The sequence below is a fragment of the Chrysochloris asiatica genome, unplaced genomic scaffold (genome assembly GCF_000296735.1).
Source record: "Chrysochloris asiatica unplaced genomic scaffold, ChrAsi1.0 scaffold00263, whole genome shotgun sequence".
NCBI classification, from domain to species: domain Eukaryota; kingdom Metazoa; phylum Chordata; class Mammalia; order Afrosoricida; family Chrysochloridae; genus Chrysochloris; species Chrysochloris asiatica.
Window position 1 is genome coordinate 678964 of NW_006408781.1, and position 27459 is coordinate 706422.

A 27459-nucleotide genomic window follows, 5' to 3' on the forward strand; every position below is an offset into this window, starting at 1 on the left:
CTAGTTGATTCTAACTCATGGTGATTTCATGTGCATCAGAGTAGACCTGTACTCTATGGGATTTCCAGTAGCTGATTTCTGGAGGCTGTTCTTCTGTGGTAAAGCTGGATGGGCTTGAACTACCAACCAATTGCTCAGCACAAGTCTTTTGCTCCACCCAGGGCCTGAAAACGCTAGCACTTGTAGCAAGAGGCCTGGTGATGCTCCCTCTCAGTGATATGTTCTCTTGTTGCCTTTCCCTGGGTGATGAAAGGTCAGATGATCTGGATGGAGTCCACGCGGTGCATGGTATACATGTGCTCGCCGAAGCTCCGCAGCCTGCAGGAGATGGAGGAGCATGAGATGCACCTTTCTGACATTGCACCCCATGATACCACCAGAGACCTCATCCTCCTGAACCAGCAGCGGCTGGCTGAAATAGAGCTGTCCAATCAGCTGGAGAGGAAGAAGGAGGAGCTGAGGGTCCTTTCCAAGCACCTGGCCATAGAGAAGAAGAAAACAGAGACCTTGCTTTATGCCATGCTGCCTGAACACGTGGCCAACCAACTGAAGGAGGGCAAGAGGGTGGCTGCAGGTACTGTAGGCATGCCCTTCCCAGGGCATGTGAGCAGGCTCTGAATCCAGGCAGATCTGAGTTTGAATTCTGGCACTGTTACTTGTTAGCTAGTCTTGGGCTAAATGCCTGATATGTTTATCTTCAGTTTTCTGCTCTCTAAATGGAGAATAATAAGAATAATACAGGATTAAATAAAAATGTCTCTCATGTACATGTACATCTCATGGACATGTACATCTACTAGGTTCTCAAAGGATTGAAAGGAGCCCCAGTGGCACAATAGTTAAGCAGTCGGCTGCTGTCTGAAAGGTTGGCAGTTTGAACCCATCTGTTACTCTGTGGAAGAAAAGATCGGGTGATGTAATCCCATACAGATTGTTGCTGTTGTTAGGAGCTGTAGAATTGGTTCTGACTATAGCAACCATATGTGTAACAGAGCATAACGCTGCTGGTCTTGTACCACCATCACAGTTGCTGCCATGTTTGAGTCCATTGTTGCCGATTGTTGTTAAGGTCCGACTCATAGCAACCCTGTACAGGGTTTCTTAGGCTGTAAATTTTTGCGAGAACAGAAAGCCTCATCTTTCTCCCATGGACTTTGTGGTTCACTGGACTCAGTGCTTATCCTCAGTGCCACCACCTTCCTGTTTCAGATTGTTGTTGTTGTTGTTAAGTGCCATCGCGTCAGTTCCGGCCCATAGCAACCCTGTACAGGGTTTCTGAGGCTGTAAATCTTTATGGGAACAGAAAGCCTCATCTTTTTCCTGCGGAACAGCTGGTAGTTTCGAACTGCTGACCTTAAGGTTTGCAGCCCAATTCATAACCACTACACTACCAGAGATCCTTTGTTTCAGATTAGAGCCTTGGAAAATCTATGGGGCAGTTCTACTCTGCCCTATAGGGTTGCTATGTTGTTGTTGTTAAGTGCCGTTGAGTCGACTCAGATCCAAAGCAACCCTGTACAGGGTTTCTGAGGAGTAGTTGGTGAGCTTGAACCACCAACCTTGTACTTCAAGTGGCTTTGCAGTCTGGTGCATTAACCCACAGCACCATACCAGGGTTACTATGAGTCAGAATCAATTCAATGGCACACAACAACTAAAGATTTAGCAATGTGTCCTGAGGCTGGTCTCACTGCTCAGTGACCATGGAAAGGGTTCTTAGCTATATGACCAGAGATAATAAACTCACACATTATTAGCTAAACCACAGGGTGGCTCTGAAGGAACAAGCTACTTCTGGAGGGAGGGATGGCATGTACTAAGCTCACTATTTGTCATGGGTGTTGTTTGTCAGCATACTTGCATAGTGAAAGCCTATATGAACTTGAGTTGGGTCTTGAGGCTGAATCTCAGCAAGTGAAGAAGGGAACGACATTTCAGGTGAAGGGGCTAGCAAGGACAAAGGCAAAGCAGCTTGAAAATAAACATTGTCCTAGAACATGGGGATGCATGGAAAAACCCGGGGATTCAAGAAACTGGGCAGAGAGATAGATGCTTGGGGGATACAGGTGTGGGTCATAGAGAAGGAAATCTCACTTTGGAGACAGTGGGGATGCTTTTTCCCTTATAATGGAAGTGTCATGATTCATTTCATAAGTATGGTTCTGGCTGCAGTGTAGGGAACACACATCAGAATGAGGCAGACAGAAATCTTACTACACACTAAAGCAGCCTCCCTAGGAATCTGCAGGAATCATAATTGATAAGATGAGGAAGGTAAGAGAAAGGAGAAAAGATGAGATGTTTTATCTAAAGGTGGAGTCAGAAAGAAGAGCAGGTTCAGAGGGAGACTGTAAGGTCCCGTTAGAGCTGTTTCATTTGAGATGCCTGAAGAGGTAGCTGTGGAGGCCAGCGTGGTGTGAAGAGTAAGAGAGAGTATCGGGATGGGGCCAGAGGACAGTGGGAGCACATCCCATGGTACTGTGGACCACGGGAAGGATTTTGTATTTCATTCTAAGTGTTCTGGAAGTTGTGGAGGGCTCACGGTGGAGACATTGGGGTAGTGGAGGGCGAATTTGACTTACAACGCATCTGGCTGCTACATGGAAATGACAAGGCACTGGTGCAGACCTGGGTTCATTTGCCAGTTAGTGCACCTCAATGTGTGTTGTCTGTCAGCAGAGGCTTCTGCATCATGATACTGAGGGTTCAAGGGGGCTGCCAGGTTAAGATGGACCAGGAAGAAAGGCCTGGCATCTATATCGAAAAATCAAACAGTGAAACCTTATGGATCATAACAGTCCAATCCCCACCCATCATAGGGATAGTGCAGGACTGGCAGTGCTTCATTTCCCTTTTTATGACTTCCCCATGCATCAGGAGCCAACTCCATGACAGTTTACAACAACAAAAGTAGAAGCAGGGGACAAGTCAGGGGGGTATGGTAGAGGACCTTGCATCTCCTACAGCTCAGGTTCTGCTTGGCCCTCCTGCTGGGACTTTCTCTGAGTTAACTTATGTCATCTCAGACTTGTCTGTCACCTCTAATAAGGTAGTTCTACTGCCCTTCAGGACCCTGTCTATCCACATGTGTGATTCTCCCAGCACGGTTACTAGATCACAGCAGGCCCTCAGAAATATCCACTGAGTGGATGGAGAATGGCAACCAGCTCTGTTTCCACCACACCCAAGATGGCTTGGTTCCCAAAAGGCAGGTGAATCTATACATGGAACAATGATGATTGCATGTCCTTGTCTGTCACTGATACTGGGTTCCTGTTACAGGAGAATTTAAAACCTGCACAATTCTTTTCAGCGATGTGGTGACCTTCACTAACATCTGTGCTGCTTGTGAACCTATTCAGATAGTGAACATGCTGAATTCCATGTACTCCAAGTTCGACAGGCTAACTAGTGTCCACGATGTCTACAAAGTAAGTATTTTGTGCTGTGGTGAAGTTAGTGTATTCAGGCAAGACAGGTACTTCAATATTAGTCTTCCTTTGCCACTGTCTTCACTGGTCTGGGGTTTGATGTGTATATTTTTCAGAGATCATCCAGAGAAACAGAACCCACATGCAGAGCAATATAAAAGGATGAGTGAAAAATTATTCTTATTTCGGCTCTAGAATTTATTTTAGTCAACTTTTAGAAAAGCCAAAGACATCAGTTTTTCAACATAATCTCTATGCTTTTCAATAAACTTTGTCTATCTGTCAACAAGCTTTCATATTCCTTTATTAAAAAAAAAATGTTTTAGGCTGAGCTGTGAGCCACAAATGCACCACTGTTGTCTTCACTTCTTCATCAGAGGTGAATCTTAGACCTCAAAGGGCTGCTTTCAGGGGACCAAACAGGTGAAAGTTCAATGGAGCAAGATCAGGACTAGAGGGAGGATGCTTTAACACCTCAACATGAAGTTTTTGCAGAGTGTCAATAGTGTGGGCAGAAGTGTGCAGAGGATGAGCATTTTCATGCAAGATCACAATGCCCTTTGCCTTGAATCTGAAGTTTAGGCTTCAGCTTTTCAGTGAGCATCTCACTGTAAGGAGCACTAGTGATTGTTGAACCTTTTTGCTGATAGTATTCTAATACTGGCCTTTTAAACGCCCAGAAAACTGTACCATCAATTTTCCAGCTGATGGCTGATTTTTTTTTTTTTTAACTTGATCAGCAATTGAAGATGTTTCCATACCCTGTCATTTAATCTCAGGCTTACAGTGATGAATCTATGTCTTATGACCAGTAACAATTTTTTAAAAGCAGTTTTTACCTTACTTCGTTGCTGTTGTTGTTAAGTACTGTTGAGTCAGTTGTGACTCATAGAGGCCCAGTACAGACAGGGTTTCTGAAGAGCAACTCGTGAGCTTGAACTGCAGACCTTGTGGTTCAAACTGACCTTGTAGTCCTGCACTTATTCTACAGTGCTATGTTTGCAGACGTCCAAATGCTTTGGTTTATGCTGTTTCTTGAGTTGTTTCAATACCCATCTCACAAACTTTTCTAAACCTAAATCTGTCATAGATTATTTCATAGGCAGAGCCATAGCTAATTTGCAAATGCTTTGTCACATGATCTCCTGTCACTCATCTATCTATTCAACAGAATCATTTCATGTGCACACTTAATGTTGTCATCAGCGGTGGACGACTGTTTTAATATAATTGGCATGGAGATAATATGTAATTATACATATGCTTTGTTGTTGTTATTGTTAGGTGCCATCGAGTCAGTACCAACTCACAGTGACCCTATGCACAACAGAATGAAACACTGCCCGATCCTGGGCCAACCTCACAATTGTTGCTACACTAAGCCCATTGATCCTGCTACTTTGCCAATCCATCTCACTGGGGGTCTTCCTATATTTCTCTGACCCTCCGCCTTACCAAACATGATATCCTTCTCCAGCGACTGGTCCCTCCTGATAATATGTCCAAAGTATGAGAGATGAAGTTTGGCCATCCTGACCTCCAAGGAACACTCTGGCTGCACTTCTTCCAACACAGATCTCTTGGCACTTTTGGCAGTCCATGGCACTTTCAATATTCTCCTCCACCACCACAATTCAAAGGCATCAATTCTTCTACGGTCTTCCTTATTCACTGTGCAGCTTTCGCATGCATATGAGGTGATTGAAAATACCATACATATGCATATGCCCTATGAAATGAAGTCCTGGAGTAGCACTATAGGATAAGTACTGGACTGCTAACCACAAGATCAGTGGTTCAAATCCACCAGCCACTCCTCAGAAACCCAATACAGTTACTGAGTCAGAACTGACTCGTCAGCACTTAACAACAGCATGCCCTATGAGAAAGAAGACAGAGCTCTTGGGTGGTAGAGAAGACTAATGTAATTGACTGCTAGCTGGACGGTTGGACATTTACATCTATCCAGAGGATCCTCAAAAAAAAAAAAAAAAAAATTTGGTGACTACTTCCAAAAGATTGGTCATTGAAATGAAAACTTTATGGGTCACAGTTCTGCTCTGATACACATGTGATCTCCATGAGTCAGAATTGGCTCAGCGACAATGCGTATATATCTATATAACTGATATATGTATTGAGAGGTTGGTAGATAAATAGAAAGATACACACACACACACACACACACGAGGTTTCCAAAATTTCATAAAAGAATTACATTCTCTTAATTTCATTTTTCCATGAACTTTTGAAAGCCTCAAAGAATTCCTTCTCTTCAGGAAACCTCAGTTTTTGCTCTTAAGGCCTTTAATGATGTGAATGAAACCTACCCACATCATTGAGGGTAATCAACTTTACTTACTGTCAACTGATTGCAAATGTTCATCACACCAACAAAATACATTCACAGCAACATTTGGACTAGTGTTTGACCACACAAGCGGGCACCATAACCTAGTCTAGTTGACACACAAAATTCACCATTACAGTGTGGAGAGGTGTAGTAGGGTGAGGAGAAAAGATGAAAAGAGAATAGGAGGTATTTTTGCAATTTTTACTTTGGTGGAATCTTTTATAGTATCCAGTGTTAAGCTAGTGCTCTGGAACCTTTGATGGAAAATGTTCTTTTCCCAGAAAATAGTTCTCCCACTCCTTCAATTAAGCAGAAAGTTTAATCCAAAGAATAAATTATTTCATCTATAACACCCTGTGGCCACCCCAGGATTTCATCTTCTTTGGAATTTATTTCTTGTTTCTCTCATGGTTATATCCAGACACTTGGTCTTCTCAAATCTTCTCTCACACTCCTACCAAATAATCACAAATATCCATGTGGTCTTTTGACAATATGGGAAATGAAAAAAAATGTTGAGTGTTGTGTTTAGCGCCTGCCCATTTTTCCTTACAGGTGGAAACAATCGGAGATGCCTATATGGTGGTAGGGGGAGTGCCAGTCCCTGCTGAAAGTCACGCTCAAAGAGTGGCTAATTTTGCTCTGGGGATGAGAATTTCTGCAAGAGAGGTGATGAATCCTGTTACTGGAGGACCCATCCAGGTAGAGATGCTTAATATGGAACACTTGATATCAAACGTCTCACCTTAAAAAAGAAGAGTTCTGTTTATTAATCTGCTCATATGGATTAATGTTACAGTAATTTAAATGAGCAGTTTGTCCCAACTCTTCTCTTATTTTGCATATGTTCTTAAGTAACAGAGATGTTGGACTAAAGGTTGGAGTTTCAGGTCCATCCAGAGACACACTGGAAGAAAAGCTTGGTGATCTATTTTCAAAACTATCAGCCACTGAAAACCCTGTGGAGCATATATGGCTCTTCTCTCACCATTGAGTCAGAATCAACTCGACAACAACTGGCTCAACATTTATTAGTGAGGGTATTACTTTCTGAACTTCTCTCAAATTTCAGAAGGGGCTTATGGAGGTCCTGGATTTCATGAAAACTTCCTTTTGTCCATCACTCAGGGCAATATTGAGCCCCTCTTCCCATTTACCTTGGGGGGGCTCAACTCTTTTTGAAAACAGAATATTTATAATCTCTGCTTTCTTTGATCCAGCATTTCAACAAGTGGCTCAAGTTTACTGAATAGCCAACTTTTGCCACTTGGTGAAATTGGGAATCTAAGCTGCCATCTGACAAGCCAAGAACTCAGGTTGAAGTGTGAAACTGCTTGGAGCCAGCAGGCTGGCCACTGGGTACGTGAGATCGCAGAACAGCCTTTCCTCCACCACAGGCCATTAGCCCAAATGTCTATTTGTTTCTCGTAGGAAGCTGCTCTTCCAAGTCTGGAAGTTTGCTCACACTTACCAAAGTTGAACAGTCTGGGCATGAAAAGTAAGGGTCTTCTTCTGGAATTCAGCTAACCAGAAGCCAACTGCCCTGAGGTAGCTCAGAGCACTGTGTCTTGTATTTCTCCACCTTTTTTACATCTAGAGCCCTCCCTGGCTTCTTATCAGTCAAAAATTCAAAATGATGATCTGACTAGAAATAAATAAAACTAGTTGTAAGATGGAATGTGATTCTTCCAAATTATAAATGCCTTTCAGGAGACTCTAAATCTGCACTCCCCCCACCCTCACCACAATGATGTAAGAATGCAGACTCTAAGTAAAAGTTGGCTTTTGGTGATCAAAAGACTCAAGTGTCCACAAGGTTTGACTTAAAAAAAAAATCAGAGGGAGACTTCCATGTGGGAGACCCAGACTTGATTCCCAACCAATGTACCTCAAGCACGGCCTCATTGTGGAGGTATGCGTGATGCTAGGTTTCAGCAGAACTTCCAAACTAAGATGGACAAGGAAGAAAGACCTGGTGATCTACTTCAGAGATACATCCAATGGAGACTAGAGGGAAGAAGAATCAGAATGGGAAGTAATGAGATTATACAAGTGAGAAGGCCAGTTAACAGATAAATGTTTCTGTTAAAAGCCTCTAATACAAGCTACTGAAGAAGCATCACTGAAAATATATGGTTATATAGATAGAAAGAATGAACAAACTCCATGGCAAACCACCACCATATAAATAATATATATATGTGTGTGTGTTTATAATATATTGCTGGCTCTGTAGGATAAGCACTTGCCTTTGAACCACAAGATCCACAGTTCTAGCCCACCTGCTGCTCCAAGGGAGAAAGATGAGACTTTCTACTCCCGTAAAAATTTCCAGCCTCAGAAACCCTGGGCAAGGCGACTATGAGTAAGTACCAACTCGGCGGCACTTGCCAACAACCACTCCTCATTTAATGAGTGTTTTGTTATCCAATATTTTGTACTTACAATAGTAAAAAATCTACTATGCAACAATTTTGCACATTAACAACATATATCTGGCAGTAACAAATGCCAAGGCAAGAGTAACGCTGGCTGTGATGGTTAAAGTCATGTGTCAATTTGGCTGGGCCATGATTCTTAGTGGTTTGACAGTTGCGTAATGATGCAATTTGGCAGGTTGGTTATGCATTGATGTAATTCAGCAGCTAGTCACCTTCCATTTTGTGATCTGAAGTGGACATCCTTTGTTCCCACATAATGACCTGGTCTTTGGAACCTAATCACTAAGTGAGTAGTGGATATATTTGTATCTGTCTATATTTATGTATATGAAATCACTCTAGGTAAGAAGAGCAAGACTGAAATCCACCCACTAGAAAAGACTCACTCAGAAAAGGATAGGGGAAGGGGAATATCAATAAAGATGAAAATAAAACCACCCTACTAAGAATGAAAGTAGACAATGAATTCCTGGACACTTTCGTGATGGATTTACCAAGAAGAAAATTGGAAAGGATATTAGATAAGAAGAGGGACATATAAAGAGAACAAAGATAAGAAAGAAAAGACCAAAATGGATGTCAGAAGAGACTCTGAAATTTGCTCTCCAGCATAGAAATGCTAGAGTGAATGGAAGAAATGAAGAAGCAAAAGAGCTGAACAGACAATGTCAGACAAAGTTGAGAAGACAAAGTCAACTTTTATAATGAAATATACAAAGACCTGGAGTTAGAAAACCAAGAGAGAACAACATGCCCAGCATTTCTCAAGTTGAAAGAACTGAAGAAAAAATTCAATCCTCAACTTGCAATATTGAAGAATCCCATGGACAAAATACTGAAAGACACAGAAAGCATCAAAAGAAGATGGAAGGTATACACATAATCACAGTACCAAAAATAAATGGCCACTTTTTAACCATATCAAGAGGTTGCATATGATCAAAATCCAGTATTACTGAAGGAAGCAGTCCAAAGTACACTGAAGGCAATGGTGAAAAACAAGTCTCCAGAAGTTGATGGAATACACATTGAAATCTTTCGACAAACTGAAAGACAAACTGGAGGCACTCACTCATCTAGGAAATTTGGAAGACAGCTATCTGGACAACTGACTGAAAGACATCCATATTTGTGCCTGCTCCAAAGAGAGGTGACCCAATGGAATGTGGAGGTCATCGAACAATATCATTAACATCACATGCAAGCAAAATTTTACTGAAGATAATTAAAAAATGGTTGCAACAGTATCTCAACAAGGAACTGCCAGAAACTCAAGCTGGATTTATAAGAGTCTATGGAACTAGGGATATTGTTGCTGATGTCAAATGGATCTTGGCTGAAAGCAGAGAATGCCAGAAAAAGGCTTACTTGTGCTTTATTGACTATACAAAGGTTTTTGACTGTGTGGGTCATGACAAGCTATCAGTAACATTGTGAAGAGTGAGTGTTCCAGAACACTTAATGGTGCTCATGAGGAACCTGTACGTAGACCAAGAAGCAGTTGTTTGAACAGAACTAGAGGATACTAAATAGTTTAAAATTATGACAGGTGTGTGCCAACATTGTATTCTTCCACCATATTTATTCAATTCATATGCTGAGCAAATTATCTGAGAAGCTGGATTATATGAAGAAGAACATGGCATCAGGATTGAAGGAAGACTCATTAACAACCTGCGATATGCAGATGATGCAATCTTGCTCGCTGAAAGCAAAGAGGACTTAAAATACTTACTGATGAAGATCAAAGTCCACAACTTTCAGTATGGATTGCTCCTTAAGGTAAAGACCACAAAAATCCTCACAACTGGACCAATAAATATAATCATGATAAATGGAGAAAAGATTGAAGTTATCAAAGACTTCAATTTGTTTGGATCAATTGTCAACACTCATAGAAGCAGCAGTCAAGAAATCAAATTACATATTGCATTAGGCAAATCTGGTGTACAAAACCTCTATAAAGTGTTTAAGAACAAAGATGTCAGTTTGAGGACTAAGGTGCATGTGAATAAACAAATCTGTCTTGGAAGAAGTGCAGCCAGAGTGCTCTTTAGAAGCCAGGATGGTGAGACTTCGTCTCTTGTAATTTGGACATGTTATCAAGAAGGACCAGGCCCTGGAGAAGAAAGAACATCATACTACATAAAGTGGAGCATCAGCAAAAAAGATGAAGACCGCCAATAAAATGGGCAGGTAGAGTGGCCGCAGCAATGGGTTTAAGTGTAACAACCATTGTGAGTACGGCGCAGGACCAGGCAGCATTTCATTCTGTTCTGCGTAGGTCACTATGTGTCGGAGCCAACTCGACAGTATCTAACAACAACAAACACAAGAAAGGAGTCAGTAGCACTGTGGTTAATGCACTCGATTTCTAACCAAAATGGTCACCAGTTTGAACCCACCAGCTGCTCTACGCAGTCTGCTTCCATAAAGATGTGGAAACCCTATTGGGTGGTTATAGTCTTCCCTGTAGGGTTGCTAGGAGACAGAATTGACTCCATGACAATTGGTTTGGTTTGGGCTTTAAGCACATGGAAGTGCATTTTATATTATTAGCCATCAGGGAAATGCAAATTAAATGCGAGTTATCATTTCCTAGCCACTAGAAGACCAGCTAGGAGCCCTGGTATGGCACTGTAAGATAAGCATTGGACTGTTAACCTAAAGATCCCTAACCACCAGCCACTCACTCCATGGAGGAAAGATGAGACTGTCTGTTCCTGTAAAGATGTATAACCTCAGAAATCATCCTATACAGGAGCTGGTTCTGTGGTAGTGAGTTGAGTGAGAGACCAAACAGTGGTGAGACTGTGCGGCACCTGGAAGTATCATGTTGATGATTCGAATGTAAAATGGTACAACATCTTTGGGAAATCATTGGGCAGTTATTATTTTGGTAACATTAAATATACATCTACCTTGTGACCTTGAAATTCCAAGTAATTACCTAAGAGAAATGAAAACATGTCCACAAAAAGATCTTTATAGGATTGTTCATAGCAGTTTTATTTATATTAGCTCCAAACTGGAAGTGACCAAAACGCTTATGAAGAGAATGGCTAACCAGATTGTAGTGTGTTCTTACAATAGAATACGATTTGACAACAAAGGAATTAACTACTGATACAAGCAACACTTCAAGTGAACCTCAAAATCATCAATTTGAGTAAGTGAATCCAGACAGAAAACAGTATGTATATGCTATATAATTCTTTTTATGTGAAAGAAATAACATAGTGGTTGCCTCTAAAGAGAGGTATGGAGTGTAACAGTAAAGGAAACTAAGATGATTGTGTGAGGTAATGGAGTTATTTTATATTTTACCTTGGATGGTAGCTACGGGGACATAAAAACCTGTCAGAGTCTATGGAGCCAAACACTTAGATCTGCGGTTTAATTTTGGGTACATTATGCCTCAATTTAGACACAAAAAAACAAGAGTATGAAGTGGTCTCTTCAGTGAGGTTTTCTCTGTACAGATCAGAGTGGGGATCCACACTGGGCCTGTCTTAGCTGGCGTCGTGGGGGACAAAATGCCACGCTACTGCTTGTTTGGTGATACTGTGAACACAGCTTCTAGAATGGAGAGTCATGGCCTTCCCAACAAAGTGCACCTCAGCCCAACTGCTTACAGGTACCATTCCTGCTTCTCCTGGTCCTTCCCTTCCTCCCGTCAGAACTTAGTGAGCCCACTCAGGGTAAAAGCAGCCATGGGGGAGGCGAGGGGAGAAAACCCATGTGCTTTTCTTCCACACCACACTGTAAGCAGACCTCGTGTCAGTCAATCAAGACCTGAGGAGCCTCTACTCTCAGATAATGTTTGCTTTCAAGGAGCAGATGGGTTAGTTCAGGAATTGGCAAATTATCACCCCTGAGCCAAATCCAGCCTGCTGCTTGTGTTTGTAAATAAAGTTTTATTGGCACACATCCATGCTTTTTTTTTTTTACACATTGTCTATGTCTGATTTCATGATACGACAGTGTTGAATGATTGTGAAAGAGACCATTTCTCTCACAAAGTGGAAAATAATTGCTATATGGTTTTTTAGAAATGTTAGTGGAAGAAGAAATATTTATAGATAATTATTTTTAAAGTGTGATAAATACAATGATAAGGATACACATGAACAGCTCTTACTTGAACATTGATTACAGCCTGCATTCTGTTATCAATCTTTTACATTGCTCATTTATTATTATAACAAGTCGATAAAGGTGGATCCGTTACTCTTCCTACTTATACATGAGAGCTCCTTGTAATTTTATATGAATGATATATTTAAACATAGAATAAAAATATTAGATGGTATCTAACATAATGGAGTCCTGGTGTGGCACTGTAGGTTAATGCGTCAGACTGCAAAGTTGTTTGAATTGCAAGGTCAGCGGTTCAAGCTCACCAGTTGCTCCTTGGAAACCCTATACAGGGTCGCTATGGGTTGGAATCGACTCGACGGCACATAACAACAACCACATAATGGTAGGATTTGCCAAGAATGGAGTGTTGCAAACAACTAAGTTACTCGACTGCTAACCTAAGAGTTAATGGTCCATGTTCACCCAGAGGCACTTCAGAAGAAAGGTCTGGTGATGTACATCTGTAAAAATCAGCTATTGAATACCCTACAGAGCACAGTTCTACTACAGTACTCAGAGCTACTATAGTATAGTTGTTGTGAGTCAACTTGACGGTGATTGTTTTTTCAATGGGAGCTCAGGAGAAGTGTGCCTAGCCCAGTCAAGAAAGGATTTGTTGAGACGATTTCTTAGTGGAACCTACAGAGTGAGTTCAAGAGCTGGATTTAGCTAAGCATGGGGTAATGGGAATGAAAACCAAGCCACAGAGATGAGTGCAGAATATGTGGTGAGCACTAGAAACTTTGTTGGCATGGAAAACATGAGGCAGAGTGTGGTATAAGAGCTGTACCACTCTGAAGGTCTGGCCAGTATACTATGGTTGAGGACAAGCCCCAGTCTAGAGACAAAGACATGTCCACTCCAAAGACCCTTAGAAGGACAGATTGGAAGGTAAGAAACTGGAAAGAGAAGACCTTTCTCTTAGGAGTTAAGTCTGATCCATAGCATTACTAGTGGGAATATAGTGGAAAGGAAAATTAGTGAATCTTGGAAATAGCTAGAAATGAAGGCAAGAAAGAGGGTGGAGCCTCAGATGTCCCCAGATCTCTATCCTGGGTGACTGGATGCTGATTGGCGGTATCTCTAACCGAGACAGGACAGATCAGAGGAGTAACAAAAGCATAGGCCGAAGGTGAGTTTCCTGTTGTGAACACTGCATTACAAGGAACTCTGGAGCACATGGGTCGAGAACCAGAAGCTCGATTGATGAACTTTGGAGTTGAGTTGGAAGTTGGAGCTCTAGACCAAGAGTGGTGTTGGTGGTGGTGGTGGTTATGTGATGTGGAGTCAGTTCCGATTCATAGTGTCCCTGTACAGGGTTTCCGAGGCTATAAATCTTTACGGGAGTAGAAAGCCTCATCTTTCTCCCATGGAACAGCTGGTAGTTTCGAACTGCTGACCTTGTGGCTCACAGCCCGATTCGTAACCACTACGCTACCAGAGTAAGCAACATAAAATCAGGACCAGTTGCTATCAAGTCAGTTCAGACTCATGGTAAGTCCAGGCATGTCAGAGTAGAATCATGCTCCCCAGGGTTTTCAATGGCTGAGATTTTGAAAGTATAGATCACCAGGTCTTTCTTTTGAGGCATCTCTTGGTGAACTCAAACTACCAACCATTTAGCTAGCAACCAAGTACAATAATCATTTGTATCACCGAAGCAACATATGATTTGGTAATTAAAGCAGTGGATGTTGATGAAATCACCTAGGTAAGGATTCAGTGTGGCAAGAACTATGGATGAGAAGGGAATATTGGGAAGGACCCACACTGTGTGATGCGTGGAGGAAGAAGAACCATGTAAGAGACAAGAGGAAGAATTAGAAAAGAACCGGGCGAGTTCAGGGTGAGAAGCACCATTGTGGGTAGCTTTAAAGAGGAAGAACAGAACAAAAATCTCAAATATGCTAGCAAGGATTGAGAACATAGTCAGACTTTGGGGCCATTACCAAAAAGAGATTGCAGAGATGGGAGTTGGTGCTGGAAGAAGAGAGAGTGAGTTTGAATTCAAGCAGAAGGTAGTCAGATGAGCTGTTTTCTGCTCTTGAGGATGGAAGAGAGCCGAGCATGCTGGCGGGCTGACGGGGAGATGCAAACGGAAAAGGAGTTGACAGTAATAGAGGAAGTAGGTGCTGTGGGACAAGGCCCAGAGGGGGAGGGAACAAGAAGGACACTTCCTTCTCTGAGATGGAGGAAGAATGAGTAAGACACTCTTACAGTGGAGTAAGACATCACATCTACAATGATTGCAGTTGTGTAGCTGGGCAGGGTGACAAAGTAGAAGCCATGGTCAGCAGCTTGAGTGAGGGAGCAGGTGTCAAATAGGGCACATGTGTGGGAGGTGGTCAAGGGTGTGCAAAGGCTTGCTGGAATGCTGAGGCCCAGCTCAGGCAGGTGGAGTGCCCTTGAATTTGAGACGTCACTAGTGGGCATAGTCCTGTGATGTTTCACCAACACCACTCTGCTGCCAGTATGATAAATAAGTCTGCAAACAAGAAAGCATTGCTTAATTATCCCATAACTCAGTTGCTTCTCACCATACCATCCCTAAAGTCTTCAGTGCCTGAGTAGCAGAAATGCTGGTGGAGAAAGCTTAGGTGGTTAGGATGAGTATGAAGACACCTGCAGGGCCACAGGTGTTCAGTAGAAGATGGAAAACAGGTGCAGATACCCAAGGAGCCTCTGTTTAAGAACCACGTGGTGAGTAGCAGCCACAGGCATCACTGTGCAGAGGGGTGACTGGAAGTCCTGTGTATGAGGGATGTGCTGGGTCACCTGTGATGGCCATGCCTCTCCTGTCTCCCCCTGTGCAGGCCCTGACTGATACAGCCCACCACTCTCCCCTGTCCCGGGTCCTGCATCCCAGACTCCTCCTCTCACATTACCTTTTGCCTGGTCACCAAATCTCTGATGTCTAGTGCATTTCTTTCTCTGTACAGAGCCCTGGAAAATCAAGGATTTGAAATAATTGAGAGGGGTGAAATCGAAGTGAAGGGTAAAGGGAAAATGACCACATACTTCTTGATCCAGAATTTGAAGGCCACGGAGAATGAGATCATGGGGAGGCCTAGAAACCCTCCAGATCACAAGGGTAAGCAAAACAGGAGAAGCCTCATCATTAGTGTTGAATAATTTTTCTATCTATCAACAGCATCAGCTCTGCATGGTATGGCTTATGGGTTTACAGGGTCAGTAAGTGTGCTTTTGGCACCTGCTGCCAAGCTGCATCTTTCCCTTTGGTTGAAAGATAACAACCATCGTTTGCCATTCATATAATCCAACTCATGGTGACCCATGTGTGTTAGAATAGAACTGGGTTTTCAGTGCATGCTTTTTGCCAACACTTTCTTCCATGGGGCCTGAGGGGACTCAAACCGACAGCCTTTTGGTTAGCAGTTGGGTGCACTAACTGTGCCACCCAGGAAGTCTCCATTTGATTACAGCTACTGAGAACTGGGCCGCATCTCCCAGCATGCCCCTGTCACAGCACAGTCAGACCACCAGTTTCTCAGAAGAGAAGAGTAATTAAACATTTTTTTTATCTTCTGTTCTTTCCTTTTCCTTGTTAAAAGTGGACAAAGTAAAGAAACCAAAACCCAAACCAAATTCATAGAGACCTCTATAGGGTTTCTGAGACTATACATCTTTACAAAAGCAGGCAGCCTCATTTTTCTTCTGAGGAGCGGCTGGTGGGTTTGAGCTGCCTACCTTGGAGTCAGCAGCCCAATGCCTAATCCACAGTGCTACCAGGGACGTTATGTATGCCTGGTGGTTGAGGAAGAGAGAAAGGCAGGGCTACAAGTAATGGCACAAGACAAGGCAGAGATGTGCTCAGTTGTGTCTAACGCAAACCCTACGCTACTTTCTCACTTCCACCCTGCAGGTGGGTCCCAAACTTTACATTTGAGAAACACTGTTTTAGAACATGACTTGGGGCAATACAATCTAACCCACTTTCAGTTCTGAGCTGGAGAAAAACAAAACAAACAAAAAACATAGTCTCCGGGTAGATTAAGTAAAGAGTACCTCAAATAGAAGATCTCAGTGGAGGCCCCCTTACTTAAGAGAAAGCAGGGAGAGAGATGGGGCTAGATACCCATTCCCTAAATAGTGCTTCTGTGCAAATTAGGAAAAGGTGGCCTGTGGGAAACAGGTAGCACTCCTGCAAGGCTGACCATAGAGGAAAAGACATCTGATCACATACCCAGACACCTCTGTGTGGTGAAACCTCACAACGCTGTGTGTGGCCCTAAGAAGTGAGGATCCTGGCCCCTTTCTTGTTTCTTATACACCTGTCCCTCACCCTTCGGGAATGATTTCCCACTGTGAGCTGTGGCTCTCAGGATCTGGGAGGTCCCATCTCATTGTCTCTTCCCCTCTACCTTCCCCTCTACTCTCAGGGAGCCCCATATCCTGATACTGCTTCTCAAGTGTTGCTAGAATGTAATCCCATCACCTGGACCAGCCCTCAACCCCATCAACTAAGGGCTGAGGAATTTCCCCAGGGACCATTGCTGTCTTCCACACAAATTGCACCTCTCAAAACCAGTGTTGGAGATGGAAAGATACTGAAACCTATCTTAGGAGTTTCTGGGTAACAAAAATGGTTAAGCACTTGACTGTTAGCCAAAAGGTTGGTGATTGGAACTCACCCAGAGGTACCTCAGAAGAAAGGTCTGGTGATCTGCTTCCAGAAGGGCACAGCCTTGAAAACCCTATAGAGCACATTTTTACTTTGCAACATATGGAGTCATCATGAGTAAGAATTAACTTCAGAACAACTGGTATTTGTGTGTCTGTGTGTTATATGTGTTAATGTTGTTGTTAGCGCTATGGAATTGGCTGTCATAATGACCCCATGCAACTCAGAACAAAGCACTACTCAGCCCTGCACCATCCGTGTGATCAGTTGTGGATTAAACTGTTGTGATGCACACTTGTCATTGGCTGAAATTTGGAAGTGGTTCACCAGACCTTTCTTCCTATTCCATCTTAGTCTGGAAGCTCTGCAGAAACCTGTTTGGCAAATATTCTTCCCAGTTTTGCTCCTTTCTTTGCATGGGAGATGCACACTGGCTTTTTTAATGGTTTGCAGAGACAGAAGATAAACTTCAGGGGATTATAGTCTATAATATACACGCTTTAGCCAGAGCTAAGAACTGTGTCTCAGACCAAAACAATAACAGTAGCAGGAGAGGCTCCCATTTGCATCCTGCTTGAAGATACTCAAAGTAACAGGAAAAAAGATAGGATGGAGGCCAGGCAAGCTCTTCTTTAACTCATTCTCCCCCTGGGCAGCACTCAGCCACTAATAGAAAAATTGGAGGTTCGACTCCACCTCGAAGTGCCTTGGAAGAAAGGCCTGGTGATCTATATCCCCCAAAAATCAGTCAATAAAAACTCTATGGAGCAGTTCTAATCTGACAGACATGGGTCTCCACGAGTCAGACCCACCAATGGCAACTGGCTTTTTGGTCGTAGGTGGTGAGCACAGCCAGGTGCTCAGAGACTTCCTATTCCCAGCAGTGACACTTAGCAGCCAGCAGTGTTCCAGTCCTTCCCTTGGCAAGCATCTGAAGGAAATACCAAAGGGGCTGCCTGGGTCCAGAAGCATCCAGGAAGGCCCTTCCGCCTCTTTTGCTCTGTGCTGTGGGGAGGCTGGGTTGTAAGCCCTTTTTTATTTTTCCTTCCCTCATGCCTTTTTTTTTTTTTGCAGAAGCAAGTGCTCAGGAACCTCAAGACAATACAACCATTGCTGTAATGAGGTATGCGGACAGTCAGCTGTCATTCCCCAGCAGTGAGGCCCACGGTGAGTCCACCAAGGATTTGGTTCAGGATGCTTCCAGCGTGTGTTGCCCTTTAGAGAAGCAGCTGATTCTGGTGGAAAGAATGGGAATGAGAGCCATGGAAACTAACTGGTTCTGCGGCAGGGCTATTGCTGTATTTTATATAAGCTCTGCTTTCAGCACCCACCTTCCAGGGAGCTCCTCATTCTGACAGGACCATGACATCACCAGGCTCCTTCATTCAACCCATAACACCATGAAGAACAGAACAACTCAATAATCCATATAAAGAGCGTGTTGATGTTGTTAGTTTTAGTCTGAGTTGATTCTGAGTCAATGGGGACACCATCTGTGCAAAGTAGAACTGCTCCATAGAGTATTCAAGACCTTTCAGACAGGTCTGTCTTCTGAGGAGTCTCTGGGTAGGTTCAAACCACCAGCCTTTCTACTGGTACTCCAGTGATTAACTATGTGTGCTACTCAGCAGTCCCCACTCAATAAAAAGCTAATTATTGCTCACTTTATTTGACAACGTCTTTACAGCTGAGTGTCTCCTGGGTCCTTGGTGCTGGGGCATTATCCTCTGATGCCTGCAGACTTTTTTCTAGTTTGGTCCCAGAATCTACAACTGAGAGAATGATTAAGCAACTTTCTGTTCAATCACTGGGGAGAGGAGACAGAGCAAGCTTTCCTCACTTGGCCGAGGGTCAGGTTCAATCTGGGGTCCTGGGAAGTGAGAAGTTTCCAGCAGACAGTCCCTAATTACTCACAGGTGTTTTTCTGCCCCTACTCTTCCCTGCTTGTCCATAGTTGCATGTGTCTGGCAGTGTTCAAGTTCTAAACAGTTGTCCTATCAAAGTATGGAACTGTACCCTTCATTGATTTAATCAACAATATTTCTTGAAAATCTGTGGACACTGTGATTTTACAGAACATTGAGGCCAGGCACTATCCCGGGATCTGTAGGTGCTCTTTGAATGCAACAGTCTCTGCCTTCATGTTGTTGTTAGACACTGTCGAATCAGTTCTAACTCTTAGCGACCCTATGTACAGCAGAATAAGACACTGCCCTGCCCTATCCCATCCTCCCAATCTTTGTTATGCTTGAGCCCACTGTTGCAGCCACTGTGTTAACCCATTTCATGGAAGGTCTTGCTTATTTTGCTGACCTTCTACTTTGCCCAAATGTTGTCCTTCTCTGGGGACTGGTACCTTGAGATAACATGTCCAAAGTACATGAGACAAGGTCTCCCTATCCTCACTTTTAAAGACAATTCTGTACTTCAAGATGAATTTGTTCTTCTGGCAGATCATGGTATGTTCCGTACTCTTTGCTAGCACCATAATTCAAGTGCCTAAATTCTTCTCTGATCTTCCTTGTTCATTGTCCAGCTTTCCAGTGCCTATCAAGTAATTGAAAATAACATGGCTTGGGTAGGTGTACTTTAGTTCTCAAGGTGGCATCTTTGCTTTTTAACACTTTAAAGTGTCAAAAAGGTCTTTTGCAGCAGATTTGCCTAATGCAATATGTTGTTTGATTTCTTAATTGCTGCTTCCATGATCATTGATTATGGATCTAAGTAAAATTAAATCCTTGACAACTTCAATCTTTTTTCCATGAATTATGTTTCTTATTGGTCCAGTTGTGAGGATTTTTGTTTTCTTTGTGTTAAAATGTAACCCATCTTCATCAGTAAGTGCTTCAAGTCCTCTTCACTTTCACCATGCAAGTTTGTGTCATCTGCCATATTGCAGGCTATTAATGAGTCTTCCTTCAATCCTGATGCAATGTTATTCTTCATGCAGTCCAGCTTAGCAGATTATTTTCTCAGAAAATAATTGCTCAGCAAAGAATCTACCTTCATAGAATTTACATTTTAGTAGGAGACAACAAATAAGAAAATGAGTAGGATTCGTGCAGCTAGTGATAACTGCTCAGAAGAAAGTGCCTAAAAGAGAAAGGGGTCAGTAAAGGCTTCTTGAGAAAGCAGCATCAAAGTTGATACTCCGATGAAGAGAAAGAGCCTGTTCTTGGGTATCTGGTGTAGGAGGTTCCAGACACAAAGAACATCATGTATCTGAGGCTTGGCAAGTCCATAGAATAAGAAGGCCAGTGTGTTTGGATGGAGGCTGGAGAGGGAGGGAGCAGTTGAAGATATAGTCAGAAAGATGGACAAGGGTCTCAGACAGTCATGACCTTGAGCTTACCCCCATGCAAAAAGTATGAATATGAAGCATGGGATAAGATGAGAAGCCGGTGTGCAAACTCCCTGCTAACATTCATTGGGAGAGAGGCCTCTGCTATTTGAATTCCCATGACTACTCCACAGGAGGGGAGCTCTAAGAACTACTTATGTCTCAGGATGATGAACAAATTCATGTTTCAATCTTCTCCTGCATAGTGGTCTCTCCATTGGGAAACCAACAAGGCTGGGCATTTTGCTTAGAGATGTTGTTGTTGTTGTTGTTAAGTGCCATCGAGTCGGTTCCGACCCATAGCGACCCTGTACAGGGTTTCCGAGGGTGTAAATCTTTACGGGAGTAGAAAGCCTCATCTTTCTCCCGCGGAGCGGCTGGTAGTTTCGAACCGCTGACCTTACGGTTCGCAGCCCGATTCGTAACCACTACGCTACATTGCTTAGAGATGGAAGGCAGAAATTTCTCAACTGGCTCCTGATTCAGTTCTAACTTGTTTTCCTGGACAAAAACAAACTCTGATGACTAGAGAAGGAGCAACTGAGGCCATCTAGGGGAAGGGTGGAGAAGTGACCTTTTTTTGGATAGTTATTTGTGCTGTGCCCTTTACATCAACTCATGATGTGCCTGCCCATTATCCCATTTGATACAGCAGTCATATGGAGTAAGCATTACTCCATTTATAACAAGCAAGAAACTTGACGTTAAGAAAGATGACCTAATTTATATCAAGTCACACAACTTGTTAGTGGAAGAAGTAAGATGTGATTTTGCTTGTTGTGGGCAGACCTTAGGAGCCTTCATTGACTGTGACAGTTTCATAGCTATCTAAGTTGTAAGCTACTACGTTTGGATTTCTGTGATCCTCTGGGCCCCATCTGAGCAGATTCTAATCATGGAGTATGAGCAAGGAAATAGATGAGCAGGTGTTTTAATGATGAATACTCACACTCTGTGGGCTTGGAGAAAGAAGACAAAACAAACTGGGCTATTGGACCTCCCTCTAGCTAACCAACCCGAGACCTCCTGAATTTAAATCAACCTGTGAACAACATTTTCGTTTGATTTGTTCTCATACTAATGTTCCCTGTCTTTGATGGTTGGCAGCAGGCGAGATAGATCAAAACCATAGAAATTAGCCTTGTGGGATTCATGTCACCTATTCATCAAAACCAAGTCTAATAAGTTACCTTCAAGTGAACTCTGACTTATGACCACTCCATCTGTGTCAGATAGAACTGTGCTCTGTATGGTTTCTAATGGCTGAAAGTTCAGAAGTAGGCCCGTCACCAGGCCTTTCTTCTGAGTTGCTTCTGGGGAAACTCAACCCCCCAGCCTTTTTCGTTAGCAGCCGTCCACGGGCTCCCACTTGTGTCCAGGGCCAGTCTTTTCATTGTGGTTTAGGTCCCACTTCTTTTCAAGCCTGACTGGGCCTGTTACATCATGCTTAGCTCTGAGGTACGTAAAACCTGCCAAAGAATCAGTGCAGGAATCCCCACCCTTGGGGACACGACTATAGGAAGGTGTTTCCATCAGTAGCCAAAGCCTCTGAGCACTTCTAAGCTTAGGCCGTTGGCACTTGCTACCTCAGAGATCTGCCTGTTTCCCAGTCTCTAGGCAGTTGGGAGAACATTCAAGACTCACCTCGTTGATCACATCTGCCATCAACTTCACCAAGTTGTCACCTCCCCATGTGACTTGGTGCCAGAGTGTGGGAAGCAGGGGATCATCACCTTTTCCCCTGTGAGTACCAAACTCCCTAACAAAGTATCTCAGTGCCAGAGAACCCCACAGCAGCACCCCAACGGGCAGAGGGCCCCTTCCCTGAACCTCTTTAAGAAGGGGGCCTCATAAAATCTCCACAGGCCAGCCCAGGACTCCTTTGCACTTCAATAGCCTGCTTTCCTTTCACTGCACTCAGTATTTGGGCGTTGGATCTGTCAGTGGAGAGACTCCCCAGTGCAATTAAACGGGAGTATTGAGCTGGGGGAAAAAATCCATGTGCACTGACTCAGATATTTAAGCAACCACCTTTCAGCCTTGACTGAGAAATTGCCCTTCCAGCTGTCCCTGCTGGCAGGCTCTTCTGGCATCTCGTCAGGCCCCTGTGAATGTGTTTTTCACATTTCAACTTGCTTCAACTTGTCTCTCTAACTGATTTTCCTGACCATTACAATAATGATTCCAGGCTGACCTGCAGACGGCACTTGGGCAAGACGCCCAGGATCTCTGCTGGATGAGCCTCTCCTTATAAATCACAGGCAGGGGTGTCCACTTGCCGGGTTCGTGGCAGGTTAATTCAGTTTGAGAGACTTCTTAAACCCAGTCCTAATTGTTCCTCTGAAGAACTACAGGGGCAGGGGTCTCTCTTTTAACTGTGGCTAGAGTTTAGGGCTTAGTTGTCTGATGCTTGGGGCTTGCTGATTCCCACCAAATTCAATTCACTCTTCAAAACAGGAAGAACTTTCCCACCATTTGCAAACCACCAATAGACAATTCTTGGATGGGTTGGTGGTCGTTGAATTGCCAGGGTGCTCGCCCCTTGCGTCACAGAATCCTGACAATACAAGCACCTCCCCTCGACGTGTCCAATTAACTGGGACCATCTGGTTTGGAGCCAGACTGCTAAAGGAAGGCTGGGCCCCTATTCTCTGTCAGAGACCTTTCAGTGGTCTTTTTGAGGCCTTCATATGCGTGACTGTCAAACTTTCCCGACCTTTTCTACTTTACACTGATGAATAGCATAGCTGATTTGACTGCTGGTCTTCTGGAAGTTGAGCTGTTAACTCAGAGAGCTGAAGAGGTGTAAATGAACTCTTTACAAATGAGGAGGTCGCTTTGAAAGAAAATAAGATATGTAGGGCTCAGGCTAGTGTCTAAGGCACTGTCATGACCCTTGAGATCACAGATGGAAATGTAACATAAGAGCTGGCATAGGCAAGCAGCAGCTGGTAGGGCGTCAGAGTCATCCATCTCAACAGATCTGTAACTCTGGGTTTTTCCCAGCTTTCCATGGGATTCTGATGAGCCATCGGGTTTCGAGAGCCCTGCTGTGTGGAAGATGTCCTGGTAGTGCAGTTAGTTAAGCAGTGGACTGCTAACTGAAATGTCGGTAGTTTTAGCTCACCACCTGCTCTGTGGGAGAAAGATGAGGCAGTCGGCTTCCAGTAGGACATCTTGGGCACCCTAAAGGGCAGTCTGCTCTACCGTATAGGATCGCTATGAATTGGAATCGACTCGATGGACATAGGTTTTTGTTTGGGTTGTGATGGAGGGCTCTTGGATGGCTCAAATGGTTAAGTGCTTAACTGCTAACTGAAAAGTCAGAAGCTCGAGTCCACAAAAAGGCACCTTAGAAGAAAGATCCGGTGATCTACTCCTGGGGGTGGAAAATCATCCATTGAAGACCATATCTTCTCTGGCAGACATGGGGTGACCATGAGTTGGAATCAGCTTAATAACAGTGGGTTTGGGTTGGTTTCTTGCTTGTGGTGGGAAGCCCATTCGATTGAAATCCAAACTCCTGGGCCTGAGTCCAGGTCCTGGTACCCAGTACCGAACTGTGTAACTTTGAGTCAGTTTCCCTGTCCTCATCCTTGAAGCTGGGATTAGAAGGGTCCTGCATTGTAGGCTTGCTTAGAGGAATAGATGAGACAGTATGTAGCCTTTTCAAACTGCAAAGTGCTATGATGTGTCAGCTATCCCAACTACTGTATCTCTAGAGGACTTGATTTCCGGGAGTTCATTCACTTAACAACTACGTGGGTCTTGGTACAAAACCTCAATAGTTACTTACTGTACCTTAGCAGTTGCTGTGAAATTGATTCTACACATGGCAACCTATGTGTGTCAGAGCAGGACTGTGGTTCCAGGAAGTTTTCAATGGTTGTTTTTTGAAAGCAGACAACCAGGTTTTCTTCATAGGCATCTCTGGGTGGTTGGTTAGCTTATGAGTGCATTAACCATTTACATCACCCAGGATCTCAGAGATTAAAGAAAAACACAAAAGAAGGAGAAAGTGTTGGAGCACCGAGGGAGCTGCAGCTTGGTGGGGAAGCAGAGATCCACCCATAGAAGCAGGAACCCAGACAACACTGTCATGAGCACAACTCTTCAGTGGAGGGCAGGGGATGGCTGAGACAGGCCTGAGTGAGCTGTGGTTCTGCTCTGCTTGCTCTCTGGAGACTGCTGGGCTTCTGCAGGCCAGAGCATGGCCTCTTTCACTCATGGCTAGGAATGGTAGTGGTGGTGTGCCATGGAGTTTGTTCAACTCATAGGGTTTCTGAGGCTGTGAATCTTTATAGGAGCAGAAAGCCTCATCTTTTCTCCCAGGGAATGTCTGGTAGTTTCTAACTGCTGACCTTGAGGTTAGCAGCCCACTACACTACCAGAGTTCCTTCATGGATAGGAATAGGAGGAAAAAGTAGTAAGAAAGCAGGGTGGTTCTAGAATGGACCCTCTCCCTGCATCCTGGAGACTCCATTGCATCCTTTTGATCTCAGCTTCCTAGGCTATTTTATATGTTGTTTTTGTTAAGTGCCATTGAGTCAGTTCCAATTCATTGCAACCCTGTATAGGGTTTAAAGGAGTGGCTGGTGAGCTTGAACCACTGAGTTTGTGGTACAAATCAAATTTGTAGTCCAGCACATTAACCCATAGTGCCACATCAGGACTCATAGTATATAAGGGAACTTCAAAAAGTCTGTGGTAAATTCAATTATCTTTTCATTCCAGTTTTTCATGAACTTTCTGAAGCCCCCTCATACTGTCACTGAAAAAATTGTGCTCCAAAAAATTCATTTCTAGAATTCATGGTTCCTTTTTTTGTTCACACCTCTGATATGGTTGTCCAACCCTTACCTCAGAGCAAGTGAATGCACTGGAAAATTGACCAAGATGAAACCAAGCGGGAGGACATACAGTGTTTGGCACAAGTGGTGACCCTGTGGAGAAAGGCCAGTATCCAGAGTGGAGAGCAGGAAGAGCCAACAACAGACCTGAGCCAGAAAATACCAGGATTGAGGAAAAGCCAGTGGTGGAGACCCGGGAAGACAGCTGTGAAGACCTGACTGCAGGCCAGGCTCCTTGCCAGTCATTGAAAACAAGTGCTGAAACCAAGACGTGATCTTCCACATCTTGTTCTATCTAGGCTAGAAACAGCTGCAGACATGAAAATAAGAGGGTGGGGGTGGGTGACTGGGGCTAGTTTAATCACAAATGTAAGAATCTTTTCTTGGAATCCTATATTCATATCATTTATGACTCAGAGGGCCCTGCCTGCAATAACCAGACAATGATCCATCTCCCACCTACATTCCCAAGGCAACAGTCTTTATTTTCCAAACATTGTGTTGCCTGTACCATCAAAACTCAAAGCCAGATTTACTGCTGTCGATTCCAACTCATAGTGACCCTAGAGGATGAAGTAGAATTGAGCCATAAGCTTTCTGATACCATAAATCTTTATAGGAGCAGCCACCTCATCTTGCTCTGTGTGATAACAGCAGGAGGGTTTGAACCACCAACCTGGCAGTTAGCAGCCCAATATCTAACACCTAGCACTAACTACTAAGGCTCCTCGCCTTTATTGCAGCATTCCCCAAATTCATATCTGACACAGTGGTTCATAGACTGTTTTTTCCCAGGCAGAAGCAAGTTTCTTCTGCAACCATACATTGCATTTCATCCTTTCTTAATCTATGTTGAAATGGGTTTTTGTGCAGCATTTAATTCTTTGCCAGACTGAGTTGGTTTGTCCAACTAAAGATGAATTAAGTTTTGTTTATTTATATTTATTTATTCATTTAGAGTACATATATACTTTTCTTGCAAAAATGGGATTGTCTTACTTGACTTGGCAGGTCACAAATTCCTTTCCTTTGAATATTTGTTGTTGTTGTTAGCTGCTGTTGAGTTTGTCCCAACTCATGGGACCCCATTCACAACAGAATGAAACATTGCTCAGCCCTGTGCCATCCTCAGGATTGGTTTTAGATCAGTCTGCTTGTTTTCCTTGACTGATTTTCAGAAAGAGATTGCCATGATTTTTTTCCAAACCCATGTTAGTCTGAAAACTCCACTGAAATCTGCTCAGCCTTGTAGCAACACGTTGAACATCGAAACACATTTTCTAACAGATGAAGGAAATTTTACAACAGATATAATGTGCTCAACATGGTACATGTGTTCCCCATTACATACCCAAAGTTACATTTGCATTGTATCAAATGGAAACCCAATTAGCTTGTACTTCTGTGTATCTACAGCATATCCATAATGACCCCGGTGTTTTGCGAGTCCTGAAGTTTCCTCTGAATTTTCCAAGAAATATTGTTGTTATTGTTGTTGTTAGGTGCCATCGAGTTGGTACAGACTCATAGTGACCCTATGCACAACAGACTGAAACACTGCCCGGTTCTGGGCCAACCTCACAATTGTTACCACGCTTGAGCCCATTGATGCTGCCACTTTGCCAATCCATCTCATTGGGGGTCTTTCTCTTTTTTTTTCCTACCTGCTACTTTACCAAACATGATATCCTTCTCCAGTGACTGGTCCCTCCTGACAATATATCCGAGTATGAAAGACGAAGTCTGGTCATCCTGGCCTCTAAGGAGCACTCTGGCTGCACTTCTTCTAACGCAGATCTGTTTGTTCTTTTGGCAGCCCATGGAACTTTCAATATTCTCATCCAACACCATAACTCAACTGCATCAATTTTTCTATGGGCTTCCTTATTCACTGTCCAACTTTTGAGGTTATTGAAAATAGTATGGATTGGATCAGGTGCACCCTAGTCCTCAAACTGACATCTCTAAACTAGCTTAATTTAGCTTAGGTATTTAGATGATCTCAGGTATCCTTATAATAGTAATCCATGTAATTCTCAACCAGAAAACTTAATTAACCCAAATTGTACATTTCCCATGTATGTAATATCATACATGAGTATTAGCTGGAGCAAAATGTTTGTATGGATAGGCAGTCCTCTGGGATGGTAAGCAGTGGTTTTGCAGGAACTGAAGATGATGGATAAGAATGCCTCTCAAATAAACAAGGAAACTCTTCTGCCATTGGATTGTGGAATTGGAATGGGGTAGAATGTCAGACAG

At 43.4% G+C, this 27459-nt stretch overlaps 1 protein-coding gene across 1 annotated transcript in view; it reads left to right on the top strand.

Moving 5' to 3' along the window:
* Positions 1–22201, top strand: part of LOC102839658 (guanylate cyclase soluble subunit beta-2-like) — a 137180-nt gene extending 114979 nt beyond the window's left edge. Inside the window, exons 10-16 of the mRNA XM_006874150.1 lie at positions 254–574; positions 3283–3431; positions 6340–6486; positions 11708–11862; positions 15305–15456; positions 18082–18174; positions 22056–22201. Coding sequence (XP_006874212.1) covers positions 254–574; positions 3283–3431; positions 6340–6486; positions 11708–11862; positions 15305–15456; positions 18082–18174; positions 22056–22201 — 1163 coding nt within the window. The remainder of the gene's footprint in view (positions 1–253; positions 575–3282; positions 3432–6339; positions 6487–11707; positions 11863–15304; positions 15457–18081; positions 18175–22055) is intronic.
* The last annotated feature ends 5258 nt before the right edge of the window (positions 22202–27459 follow it).